General features: G+C 38.0%; 2 protein-coding genes across 3 annotated transcripts; one reads left to right on the top strand and one right to left on the bottom strand.

Moving 5' to 3' along the window:
• Positions 1-505: 505 nt before the first annotated feature.
• Positions 506-2,061, top strand: LOC140995001 (C-C motif chemokine 18-like). 2 transcript variants are annotated; one of them, XM_073464884.1, is made up of 3 exons: positions 506-658; positions 758-875; positions 1,514-2,061. In XM_073464884.1, exons 1-3 carry the CDS (start codon positions 595-597, stop codon positions 1,668-1,670), a joined length of 339 nt encoding a protein of 112 aa, XP_073320985.1. In that variant the 5' UTR covers positions 506-594; the 3' UTR covers positions 1,671-2,061. The 2 variants fall into 2 exon arrangements, with proteins under 2 accessions (XP_073320985.1, XP_073320984.1); XM_073464883.1 differs by having other exon boundaries at positions 752-875.
• Positions 2,062-3,982: 1,921 nt separating this feature from the next.
• On the bottom strand, positions 3,983-8,097 carry crybgx (crystallin beta gamma X). Its single transcript, XM_073465251.1, has 6 exons — positions 8,054-8,097; positions 7,557-7,605; positions 6,401-6,522; positions 5,475-5,610; positions 5,057-5,196; positions 3,983-4,115 (listed from the first exon to the last, which is right to left on the bottom strand). Exons 1-6 carry the CDS (start codon positions 8,095-8,097, stop codon positions 3,983-3,985), a joined length of 624 nt encoding a protein of 207 aa, XP_073321352.1.
• Positions 8,098-14,105: the final 6,008 nt, after the last annotated feature.

The following is a 14,105-nucleotide window of genomic DNA, read 5'->3' as shown; positions in this document are numbered from 1 at the left end:
AGTTTGTTTTTAAGTTCACATTTGAAAAGTTATTTTGAAGTTGTAGGAATTTTGAGTGTTTGTGCAGAATAATGCAGACAACAAGAATATTGTGCACAATGTCCAACGACTTCACACAGCCACTGACCAGCATGACAGCGACAACAATCAACAAGGAGATGTGTTGCAGTGTGAGGCAGATGGTGATTTTCCTCATTAGATATTATTTCATGATGAGAATAATGAAGTAAGAGGTGTTTATTTTTTATGTGTGTGAGAGAGAACAGTGACAGTTTGTTTTTAGAAACTCTGTTCCGCTTTTTCTGATGGAAACGAAGTGAAACTTGAATTGAATCAAAAAACCCATGAATGTAATCAAGTACCACTGAAACCACTTTCTCCATAGAGCAGAAAAAACCTGAGTGAGCAGAAAGCAAGAAAAGAGAAGCAGAGGAAACAGATGTGATTCTGAGAACAGAGCTGATGTGAGTATAAAAGCAGCTCAGATCAGCTCTGAACGCAGATCAGCTCTGGACTCAGATCAGCTCTGGACTCAGATCAACTGAAGATTAAAGACCTTCCTTCAAACAGAAGCTCGTCTGTCCATCAGGAAACATGAAGACTCTGCTGACCTTCGCTCTGCTGGCTCTGATCTGCCTCCTGCATCACATCTCTGCAGGTCAGTCCCTCTGCTTTGAGTCTCTGTGAGCTGTCTGTCAATCCAACCTGCAGACTGAGTATTAAATGTGTGTGTCCATGTGTGTGTTCACAGCTCAAGTCGCACCAGGGTTCGATAAACAACTCTGCTGTGAAAAAGTCACTAAGATACCTGTTCCCAGAGCAAAGATCCAGAACGTCGCGAGGAGCAACAGCAAGTGTCAAGTCACATCAATCATGTGAGTATTAACAGACGGTGCATCGTTTATTGATTTTAAACTGAAGAACTTATTGATTAATGAGAGGAGGAAGGAACAGTCATCATCTCCTCACTCCATGCTGATGGAAAGAGTTCAGGAATAAAGTAAAAACGTACAATATTTACTGAAAATACTCAAGTAAAGTAACAGAATCTCTAAATACCAGACAAAGAGATACAAATAATAATAACATCTTAACAATTATATTTTTATTGAGTAATAACTCAGTAATAAATGAATCTCTAGTAGTTTGAAGACTCTCCACAAGAGGGAGCTGTTATTGTAGTTATTGTACCTGCAGGTCGACTGTGACTGAAACTGTGAAAAGTACTTTTACTTCAATTAATCATTTACTGTTTCTGATATATTCACATATATACAGTGATATTTTCACCACTACATTTAAAGCATTAGAAATGCAAAATAAAACAACTTAGAAACTTAGAAAACTGCCCTCAAAACCTTAAGTACAAAAGAAGTGGCAGCAAAATCCACTTAAAGTGTCAAAAGGTTGTGTTACAATCACATCTGTCACATCTGAGGCTCGTCAGATGATTCACGGGAGAAGAAACAGTTGTGACGGGATCCTCTAACGATGTGTGTTATGTTTCTTACAGAGTCACAACTGTGTGCGATGTCCAGATCTGTATCGATGACAGCTGGAGATGGGCACAGAAGCTGCTGGCAGACTTTGAGAAGTCAAACGCCAACACGACGTCTCCATCTTCCCCTTTCAATAGGTCACCGTGTGGAAACAAGACCAGCAAAGTGTGAAGATGCTGCTCGTTTGTCTTTCATGAAGATTTAGTTCTTCATGTGGCTGAACTTCACTGTGATTTTTAACTGATAATCAATGATGTTCATACAGAAAATTATACAGATGATTTATACATACATACATTTTGAAGAGTAACTAGTTTAAAAACTGCTGCCTTGGACTTTATAATGTGAAATGAGCTCAGTTATAATATTAAAATCCTTCTGAGACATCAAACACATCAGAGTCCTCTCACATTAGAAAATGACTGACTTCATATTAAGATATTTTACTCTTCAATATGTACTGTTGTGTCCTGATGTAATATTTTTTATGTGATTACATGAAAATATTTTAAATGTATCTTTATTATACCGCCCCCTTCAGAATAAAAGCATTAATTTTGGATTTAGTGTTGTGCTCACTTTATTTTGGAGTCAAGAGCCAAACTGTCAGTCGTCCTCACTGCGGCTGTTTGATAATTAGCTCCTACACTAAATACAAATGTATAACATTTGATAACTTTTAGAGATTAAGATTAAGATTCATAATAAAACCAGACACTGAACACACAGATAACACCTGTTCAGTTCAGTGAGACTTTCTGTTTCCAGCTCTGCAGTTTACTTCCTGGTTGTGCAGCTCACTGACTTCACACTGAGATGATATCACAGATTTTTAAATCACATGGATCAAAGAATCATAATAGAAAGAGTCATAATTGAGCTTCTTTGCACTTAAAAGTGTTTTACAGACATCTTTTATAGAGAGCTGAAGTCACGACCTCATGGGACCTTAATTCAGAATAACTCTGTATGTTAGTGAACGAAGAGACAAATAATTTATTGATCCTGTTTGAATTGTGTCATGAATCACACACGATGTTTGTCAGTTTAAAAGATATTTCAGGTCAATAAAGTGTCAGTTTGTTGTAATTAAAGTCAGATCTTATGTAGTTTTGTGTTAAAGTGCTCAATCAACTACATCGTCTCATCAACACCAACATGGAGCCGACTGGACTCAGAAAAGCTCGTAAAAAACATGAACATCACAGTAAATCTGCTCATATTGACAACTGCAGTTCTGTGAAAGGAGAGTTGGTTCTGGTTCAGTTCTGTGAGCTGCTGATAAACAGGAGCAGCTCTACAATGTTTAAGTCAGGAGACGACGTCACTAACGAGGCTGTCGTCTTTATAATGACGTCACAGTCTGATGTTTCAGTAGTTTGATGACAAACATCATGTGTGTGATTTATAACACAATTCAAACAGGATCAATACATTTTGTGTCTCTCTTCATCACTAACACACAAAGGTTTGATCAAATAAGTTCCCATGAGGGAAACCGGAAGGGCCACAGGGTTGCGCTGTGTAACACACAAGCTACATAAGTAGTAAATTAATTAATTGTATTGCACATATTTACGTGTATTCATATATTATGAACTATGGGTTTAACTGGTCGTCAGCCGACCTAATATCAGATTCAATGTTCAGTATTTTTCCAATTATCAGAATCAGTGCTTTCTTTCTTTCTTTCTTTCTTTCTTTCTTTCTTTCTTTCTTTCTTTCTTCTTCTTTAAAAAAAAAATCTGATTACCGTTAAAATAAATTAAAAAATGTGTGCTGCAGCTTTGATGCAGTGTGTAATCCGCAAAGTAACTAAAGTTATTAAAGGTGCAATATGTAAGAATTGGCCACCTGTTGAACTCAATTAAATAGGGGCAGTGTATGACCAGACTCGCTAACTGCTGCTAACTGTATTCTCTTTATGACTGTAGCTACAGTTAGCTTGTTAGCCAAGTTAGCTGTGCAGCTAGCCAGAAAGTTGGTGCTGGGGCTAGCTGGTTAGCATGCTAACTTCAGTAGATATCTCTGCAGCACAACATAAAGACGTCTTTGACATAATGTCAACAGTTATTTCTTCACAATATGTTGATGACTTTAGTTGTTTTTTGGGATATTAAACTAAAATTCTTAAAAATTGCACTTTTATATAAATGTGATGGAGTTAAAAGTCCAATGTTTACCTCCAAAATGTAGTGCAGTGGAAGTATATAGTAGCGCAAAATGGAAATACTGTTGTTAAAAAAGCTATTATGGACTTTTGGAGGTGATACAAGCAGTTCCACAGTATTAAACCTTTCCCAGACCAAAAGAGTCAAACACCGTCCATAATGAAAAGTAATCAAATCACAAAAACACAAACAGTTGTCTTTTTACAGTTTATTACTAAAATAGGTGATGTCTGTGTAAAGCTGACAGGTTTCATGTGTGCGACGATGGGGGTGTCCTGCTGGCAGGACTCAGATCAGAGGTGGTGTTGGTGTTTAGTTGAAGCGGACTCTGCGCATGGAGCCCACAGTGTTGTTCTGGCTGCCCCAGTCAGAGAAGTTGTTGTAGTCCCGCTTCTCCAGGACGTAATGAGGTCCTCTGTAGTTTGGCTCCTGATACACCACCCACCTACAGACACAGGGAGGAGGGACGGATCAGTGTTCTGTTGACTGTAAGGAGCCATTTTATTTTATTTTTCCTCCATTTTAAATCAAGTCTCCAGCTCCTTCAGCTGTTTATCAGAATGCTGCAGCGCTGTTTTGCTGTGAAGCTCCAGAAATGTTCTGTGGACTATGAAACTTGACCTGACTTTCCATCAGCATGGAGGAGGAGGTGATGACTGAATGCTGATTTTTGGCTGAACTCTCCTTTAAGTGACAAAATGGAGGACTTCAGACGGATCTGGACTCCTGTGAGACTTAACTCAAGACTGAATTCCAACATTAAAGCAGAGCTGTGACGAATTAGGGAAATCTAATTATTTTGATAATTGACTAATTGTTTCAATCATTTTTCAAGCAAAAATGCTAAAATTCTGGTTCCAGCTTCTCAAATTTGAGGATTCATTGTCTTTTCTTGCCATATATGATGGTCAGTGAGGTATCTTTGGGTTTGAGACAAATATTTTCTTACAACAAAAGACATTTAAAACATCACTTTTGGTTCTGGCTTGCAGTAGACGATACATTCAGTTTAAATGGTCGGCTTTGTGATTTGAAAAATTACTGAGAAAACAAACTAGCCACAAGGTTCATTGAACAGCTGTTCTGGAGCTTTTGGTCATAATATCTCAATCTTCATCAGCAGAAGTAGTTTGCTTTACACTTAAAGTGCTCAAAAAATAAAATACATTTGAAAATCTACAATTCAGAGGCGATGAGCTAACTCCATCTTCTGAGGAAGATCATGTGATAATCATGGAAAATCCAGAGCAGCTACATCATGGACACTGTGGTGAGACTGTTTCCTCAACATGCAGTTGGTTTCAGAAGATTTGAGACTTAAGGTTTAATCCTGTGCTGTTTTGATTGGGAGTGAAAGAGACCAGGTGGGTCTGATGATCCACTTACGCTCCTCCGAGCACGCGGATGGAGGCGGCTCTGTTGAGGCTGTAACGGCTCATCAGGTTTGGGATGTCGTCCTGGATCTCCATCTTCTTACCAGAGAAGCCGGCCCGCTCAAACAGCTGAGCTTTGGCTGGGTTGTTGTCCTGGAAACAACAGAAACAAACAGAGAAACTGTCAGTGAGTGAATGTTGTGAATGTGTTTCTGAATACGTTGCATCAGGTACAGTAGAGCTTTAAAATCCTTTTAAACCAACATACAGCCCAAAATCACAATGACATTGTCTTAGTGGGCTTTACACTGGACTTTAAACCTCAGGAAGAGCCACAGAGGAGGGATCTGTGCTTTGAGTGTTGCAGCTTCAATGACTAACGACCGTCTGTCTGTCTGTCTGTCTGTCTGAACTTTAACTTCACGTCTCACCTGTTTGACAGCACGGACGGAGGAGACATGGTCCACCTGAGCACACCACTTGTCGTAGCAGTTGTACTCTCCCCGCTCGGACATGTCCCACAGGTACTGACGGCCCCGGAAGTTGTCATGCTCGTAACCGATCCATCTTTAGAAAAATCAAGAGGGAGAGGAGAGAAAAGATTCAAAGCAAAATCAAGTTTAAGTGATTTATTTACAGTCCCTGCAGAACTAGAGGAGGATTTCCAGTACACTTATTTCCATGAAGTTTGGTGGACAGAGGAAGTCATGAGCGATTCAAAACTTGTGTCACAAATATCACAAATATGACCCCAAGCCCAGTACTGGTTTGACGAGCCATATATATATAAGTGCCTGTTTTTTAAAAAAAAACGTTAACATGACATACCACTATTGTTCAATATATTTTATTTTAAATCAGATCCTCACTACATGTTAATATATAGAAAAACACACATACATCACATTTAAGTTTGAAAACATATTTTTAAATGTCTAAAACACACATAACTCTTGTTTCAGCTGCATTTCAGTGACTTTAAGTGTCATTTTAAAACATCTGTGTTTAGTCCAAACCAGTTCTCTCTTTCAGGAGGCAATAAAAACAACTTTGAACGTTGAACTTTTCATGCACTTTTAATTTCGATGTCCGGACAGAGTTTTACCTGACTGGATACGACGTGTGGATTCATGTCTGACTTTGAATAAATGTCTCATTGTGAGAATAATCTCAGTGTTGGATCACTTTCTTGGCCCAAGGCTAATCTCACCACCAAACTTCATGGACATTTGTTTATATTTGATTCTGCTAGTTCCTTTCTTTAAATGGTTTAAAACATGTGAAAGTTCATGTGAAGGCTACAGATGCTGTTTATTGCAGTCGTTCACTTTGGGTGGTGGTGGTGATGTATACTTACGCTCCACTCTCCACCTGCACAGAGTTACATCTCTCTGGGAAGTTCTTTTCACTGAGCCTGGAGCAGTCAGAACTCAGGTCCAGCCGTCTGCCGGCAAAGTTCCTCTGCTCGAAAAGGGTCACCTGAGGACAGGAGAAACAGTAAATATACAGAGACTGCTGCGATCGACCTTCACTCAGGTTTTCTTATTAATGAGCATTTTTATACATATTACATTCATCTGCAACACAAATATAAGTTTTACACTTCTGGGAATTTTAAACGTTAATTCTGTTAAGTGAAGTGCAGAAGGGTGCATCCTCTTTCTTTCTCAGTAGTCTACTTGATTGAGTTTCATTCTTTAAAGTCTTTAAACAGTCTGTTAAACATTCTGACACTCATTACTCCAGTAAACACTGCTGTGGATAGTTCTGTCACCTGTGAGTGGGAGGAGAAATGTTCATTTATCAAAAAAAGACAAAAATGACCTGAATAATGATGACTAACGCTCTGAAAAGGACAATTTGGAAGGTAAATAACAGACAAACTCCCAAAGGTATATAAAGAATATGCCCTCAAAACATCACTATGCCTGAAACATTGGCTGTAATTAAGTCAACGTTTGATGCTTAATTATTTTAAGTGTGTAAATCATAGAGTTTTTGTATTTGCCACATCGAATTATGATCTGTTGAGAAGGCAGAAATCTCAGAGACAGACATCTCATAACAAAAAACTGTGAGATTATCTGCATGACTGGAGAACAATTAGGAATAAGTGGGTGAATTGACCCTTTAAAGGATTTCCTTCTGCACTCTGACAAAAGCTTCTGAAGCTCCGAGTCCACAGAGAGACGGAGGAAAAGGAAGGAAATCTGATTTTAACAATCTAGACAACTACTGCAACAACTCAGCTCACCAGATATCAGAGTGAGACTAACGTACCGCTGCGTTATTTTTAAAAGATGATTTGTTCACATAAAACTTTAAGATGATCTTATCATCTTTTGTATTTAAAAAATAGTATTACAACCCCACAAAATCAAGATAATAATATAAGTATTTTGACTGTTTTGGACCACATTTCAGTACCATAGTACATTTTCAATCAGGGACCTCATCTGTTCACATAAACACGCTGCTTTAACAAAATAACTCCATGTAATGATTTGACTCACCCTCCCACTGGACCCGTAGAAGGCACGTTGGAGCACAGACCCCAGCTTGCTGTAGATATAGAAGCATTTTTAATGAATAATCATCTTCTAAACATACAAGTTAATGTGTAAAACAGACGATAGAACAATCACAGAGAAGCTCGAGAAGTAAATGATGATGTGTTGAAGTGAAATTGAATCATCATCATCATCATCATTGCGTTGGTGTTATTCTGGTCAACAAACATTATAGTTTTCATTTCTCCTCCGGATTATGACTCATTCTGATTTAGAAGTATTGTCATGCTTCAGTCTTTACAGTTAAAACCATCAACCTGCAGCTAAAATGTTCAATATGTGTGCATGTCTCCTATCACTCCTCAGGTGATTTTGGGAAACTGGTGTTGGAGGCGTCACGGAGAGCAGAGCATGTGGACAGGCCCACCCACCTCCACACCTCTGAGCGGGGGGTCTGACTCTGCGGGCCCCCCGGCTGGTGCACGCCACTCTCAACATACCTGGTTTGTTGGGCTAATCCTGGGACCTTAGTAAAGATGTTCATGTCAGCTCTGCGAGGCAACAAGAAAGCCCCTTAAATACGGCGAGTGGAGGTGAGCCGACAGGTACTAGAAAGCTCAGAGTGGTTCTGCAGCAGTCATCGGGGCCCTGGACGCCATTGATATGCTAAACACACAACAACCGGCCTCATGTTGTCTTCTCTGTCCACACACACACATCATTGCTGCACACACTGCAACCGCATGCAGAGCACAAAAAAATCATACAAACACACGATTGAAATAGACGTGTGCTGCACATATACAAACACAACAGAGCAGAGAACAGAGTGCCTGTACACACACACACACTCACATACACACACGTACACAAAGTGCACACTAACATGTAAATGTGAGAGTGCAGTGCCAACAGTTTTGGCTTTAAACAATTCAGCATTTTACAACAATGCTCTGTAAACAATACACCTTATGATAATGGTCGTATTCATGCTTTGTGCAGCTCCAGCTCACTGTATTCACTGCAGAGGTCACGACCCCGAGAGGGGCTGCAGCGACAGTCAGGGGCTGTGAGTGCAGCTTCTCACCGTCATCGAGTACACAAGTGTCATAAAGCAATTAACAGAAGCAAATCAAAGGTAGAGGTGTTGTTGGGATTCTGCTGAAAATTTGCACAAATAATTCTGGGCAGTCTGTATTTTTTCAATAAAATGAATAACAATGTTTTGTTACTGTTATTTGTTAAATTACTTGTTTGGAGAGCTGTCCAGTATGGCCTCAAAATAATGTTGTGACATATCGCAATACGCAATCTCGATATCTTTGAAATCTCCTCTAAAGAACTGGGCGACAAAATCAAAAATAACAATATGTTTGACCAAATATCTCCACTTTAAATTTGTGACATTATTGTAGGGTTAGAATTAATATGACTATTGATGGATGACTATTGGTACTTTGACAAAATATGAACACAAATAATCATCAGTAATGTGGATATAATAACTACGTGGGTAAAGATAAATGTAAAATATTAGAACAAGTATAACAGTTTGGTAAGTTAAGGAAAAGACATTAAAACCAGGGAAAGACAACACTTACGTCATATCACCATATAATGAAATCTGAAATCCAAGACCATATAAAGTCTAATTTCATTATAATGATATAATATTGATATACTCAGCCCTATATTACATGATATTATATTACATTACACTTCTCAAAGTTAGTTAGGGATATTTTAGTGTTTAACTTGATTGTTTATTCTGTGACATATCTGAATTTTCTTTTGTGTTTTGTGAATATTTTTGGTCCACATTTAATTACACTTTTATTGAATATCCATACACACACATATATGCACCCATATCCCAATATCCTTAACTAATTTTGGGTAGTGTAAATTATATTATATTTAGGTTTCATCATTGCATTCACACAAAAACTGGAACTATGCACACAGTTCTCAAAACTCAAAGCTCAGATCATCATCAAAAATAATAATAATAATAAAAAAAAAAGAAACACTCTGCCAAACACAATTCTACTGTTTTCATACAAATAGAAATGAACACATTTTTGCAAAACTCCACAAATCATGTCATTTTTGTTCACTGGGAAGAGACAATCAAAATGCCACAACCTAATTACCAGTTAGTTTCACTCACATCTCACCTGTTCAAACTCAGTGAAACAATTCAATCACCTGTTAGTGCATGAAAGAGGCCTCAGATTGAAGTCGTCTGACCTGATCAATATGTAGATCTGTTTCACTGCATAATATTTTTTGTGGCCTTATGAAAACTTTTTTTGCAGTCAGCTGAATATCTTAGTGTTTTACAGTAACAAATAGATACTGGATTTTCTGTTTGTGCCCTTATTTCATCATTACAGTAAAAAGGAGAACAATCAAACACCTTCTACTCAGTTTCATACATTTTTAATGTAGCCTGACCTCATAAAACCAGAACATATAAAACAGTATTTTGATGGTAGTGTTTTAAGTGTTTTGAGAAAAATGGCAAGATGACCTCAGTTTGTGTTTAGTTATCGACAAAGTGAGCTGTGGTATCAAAAAACACTGGAAAAATTGTAAACAACAGCCATACATGCGCCTTCAGTGACAATATATCTGTTGTGTTATATACAGTGTACAGTGTGTGTTATATACAGTGTTCAGTATGTTATATACAGTGTACAGTATGTTATATACAGTGTTCAGTATGTGTTATATACAGTGTACAGTATGTTATATACAGTGTTCAGTATGTGTTATATACAGTGTTCAGTATGTGTTGTATACAGTGTTCAGTATGTGTTATATACAGTGCACAGTATATGTTGTATACTGTGTCCAGTATGTGTTATATACAGTGTATAGTATGTGTTATATACAGTGTTCAGTATGTGTTATATACAGTGTACAGTATGTGTTATATACAGTGTTCAGTATGTGTTATATACAGTGTACAGTATATGTTATATACAGTGTACAGTATGTGTTATATACAGTGTACAGTATGTGTTGTATACAGTGTTCAGTATGTGTTACATACAGTGTAAAGTATGTGCTATACAGTGTTCAGTATGTGTTATATACAGTGTATAGTATGTGTTATATACAGTGTACAGTATGTGTTATATACAGTGTATAGTATGTGTTATATACAGTGTACAGTATATGTTATATACAGTGTACAGTATGTGTTATATACAGTGTACAGTATGTGTTGTATACAGTGTTCAGTATGTGTTACATACAGTGTAAAGTATGTGTTATACAGTGTTCAGTATGTGTTATACAGTGTTCAGTATGTGTTATATACAGTGTATAGTATGTGGTATATACAGTGTACAGTATGTTATATACAGTGTACAGTATGTGTTGTATACAGTGTTCAGTATGTGTTACATACAGTGTAAAGTATGTGTTACATACAGTGTAAAGTATGTGTTATATACAGTGTACAGTATATGTTATATACAGTGTACAGTATATGTTATATACAGTGTATAGTATGTTATATACAGTGTACAGTATGTGTTATATACAGTGTATAGTATGTGTTATATACAGTGTACAATATGTTATATACAGTGTACAGTATGTGTTATATTCAGTGTTCAGTATGTGTTATATACAGTGTACAGTATGTGTTATATACAGAGTACAGTATGTGTTGTATACAGTGCTCAGTATGTGTTATATACAGTGTACAGTATGTGTTATATACAGTGTACAGTATGTGTTGTATACAGTGTTCAGTATGTGTTATATACAGTGTACAGTATGTTATATACAGTGTTCAGTATGTGTTATATACAGTGTTCAGTATGTGTTATATACAGTGTACAGTATGTGTTATATACAGTGTTCAGTATGTGTTATATACAGTGTACAGTATGTGTTATATACGGTGTTCAGTATGTGTTATATACAGTGTTCAGTATGTGTTATATAGAGTACAGTATGTGTTATATAGAGTACAGTATGTGTTGTATACAGTGTACAGTATGTGTTGTATACAGTGTTCAGTATGTGTTGTATACAGTGTTCAGTATGTGTTGTATACAGTGTTCAGTATGTGTTATATAGAGTACAGTATGTGTTGTATACAGTGTTCAGTATGTGTTATATAGAGTACAGTATGTGTTGTATACAGTGTTCAGTATGTGTTATATACAGTGTACAGTATGTGTTATATAGAGTACAGTATGTGTTATATAGAGTACAGTATGTGTTGTATACAGTGTACAGTATGTGTTGTATACAGTGTACAGTATGTGTTGTATACAGTGTTCAGTATGTGTTGTATACAGTGTTCAGTATGTGTTATATAGAGTACAGTATGTGTTGTATACAGTGTTCAGTATGTGTTATATAGAGTACAGTATGTGTTATATACAGTGTTCAGTATGTGTTATATACAGTGCACAGTATGTGTTATATACAGTATAAATCCATGCACTAGTGATAGGAGATGGAGCTGCAGATGCATCAGGCTCACTAACATTAACTTTGCTTACAGTGACAAACTGCCGTCTTTTTCCAAAAGATCTGTTTGCCGCAGCAAATTTCCATTTCCACTTCACTGACTTCAAATGGAGGTATTGAGCGTGTGTGTGTGGAGGGGGGTGGGCTTGGTTGTTGCTGTGTGTGGGCTGATGAATAGCAGAAAATGTCCTGGATGCTTCACTCTGTTTTGTTTGTGTAACGTTGGCAGTGAACCTGCCGGTGACAGTGGGCAGCAGGGACCAGGTCCAGAAGCTTGGGGACGTTTCTTGCATTTTGGAGCAGTTTCCAGCGGAGACAAATGCAGCAGGTCAGACATCTATATGTGGTTGTGTGGCTGAGACGGACACTGAGCAAAGGGACAGATGTAGGGAGAGAAACAGCACAGGCTTTGGCAAGGAGGACACTCAGGCAACTTTACATTTTTTACCCACTGGTACTTTTTAATCTTGGTTATCTGGAGATAAACAGCAGCCTGACATGTCGCTCATCCTGACGGTGCTGGACAAGCTGGCTTACTTTCTGTCTGTGATAGCGTTTTGTGTCAGTGTGTCCTACAGCTGGCTGAAATGAAACTAGATTCTTCCTTTATATCTGTGAGGTCTGATCATGACTGGCTGTTTTTTCACTGGATATTTAACAAATGATCCTGAGGTTTGGGGTTTGAGTTAGGATGGTTTTACTCAAAACCTGTGGACACCTGACACTTCTGCGTGAGTTTCTGAATCTTTGTATATTCTCTGGTCGGTCCTCTCGGGGTAGACTGACAGGAAATGGAGTTGTGCAGCTGCTGTGACCTGTTTTAGATTATAGATGTGAAATCAAACTTGGTGTTTATTGTCCTTCAGGTGTAACTGAAGACAGTGAGCTCCTTGCCAAAGACCACGATGCTGCAGCGGTGCATCCTGAGGCCGTACCATGTGCTCGCACTGGTGCTGTGTGTGTCCGCCAGTGACGACTTCGACTGGACCAAGAATGAAAAATCGTCTTTCTACTACGGCACCTTCCCAACAGGTAAGACACATGATTAAACACAGAACGGTCACCAGAGTAAACACGAGATGACATTCATCATGTGTTTCGTCTTCCTCTGCAGGGTTCTCCTGGGGAGCCGGCAGCTCTGCCTATCAGACTGAGGGAGCTTGGAACATCGATGGAAAAGGGATGAGCATCTGGGATGCGTTTGCCCACAGAAAGGGGAAAATATTCTCTAATGACACGGGAGACTCCTCCTGTGAGGGCTACTACAAATTCAAGGTAACATCCAATGAACATGCAGCACCTCTCTGGAAGAAAAAGAAAGTGTCAAACTATTTCTTAAAGTGACTACGAGGAACTTTTAAGTGTTTATGAATCAGTCTCTTGAGTCCTCTGATGATTATAAATGACCTGTAACAGCAAACGAGACCATCAGCAAATTTTTAAAAATGTTTTCTGCTTTTTGTTTTTCAGGACGACATTTCCTTGATGAAGGACATGAAGTTGAATCACTATCGTTTCTCCATCTCCTGGCCGAGGATTTTACCAAGCGGACTGAAAAGTAACCACATGCCTGACTTTTTAAAAATCCATTTTATTATTTATTTGTGTTTTTCAGTTTTAATCTGTGGGAGAAAATTTAATTTCTTACCATACCGTTTTTTCTTAATTACTTATTTCTTTCACTAGTTATTGAAATCAGTGTTGAAATTGAGTCAAGTTGTCAGAAAATTACATTAATCTTTAATTGCTGCTTTTTGTCGGTTCTACATCGTTGCACATTAAATACTTTTGGGTTTTGTAGTCATTCACCTTTAACTCTTTTTTAGATGAACACATTAACGAGAAAGGAATCAAATATTATGACGACCTGATCAACATGCTGCTGGAGAACAAGATCACACCCATCGTTACGTTGTACCACTGGGATTTACCGCAGGTGAGACATAAACTCACCACACTCTCAGGTTTTTAATTTGCTGACTGCAGAACGGTTGATAACACAGTTTCACTCTGCAGTTTCTGCAGGAGAAGTACGGCGGCTGGCAGAACGGCAGC

The sequence above is a fragment of the Pagrus major genome, chromosome 4 (assembly GCF_040436345.1).
Source record: "Pagrus major chromosome 4, Pma_NU_1.0".
Classification (NCBI taxonomy): domain Eukaryota; kingdom Metazoa; phylum Chordata; class Actinopteri; order Spariformes; family Sparidae; genus Pagrus; species Pagrus major.
This window is presented reverse-complemented; position numbering and strand designations above follow the sequence as displayed.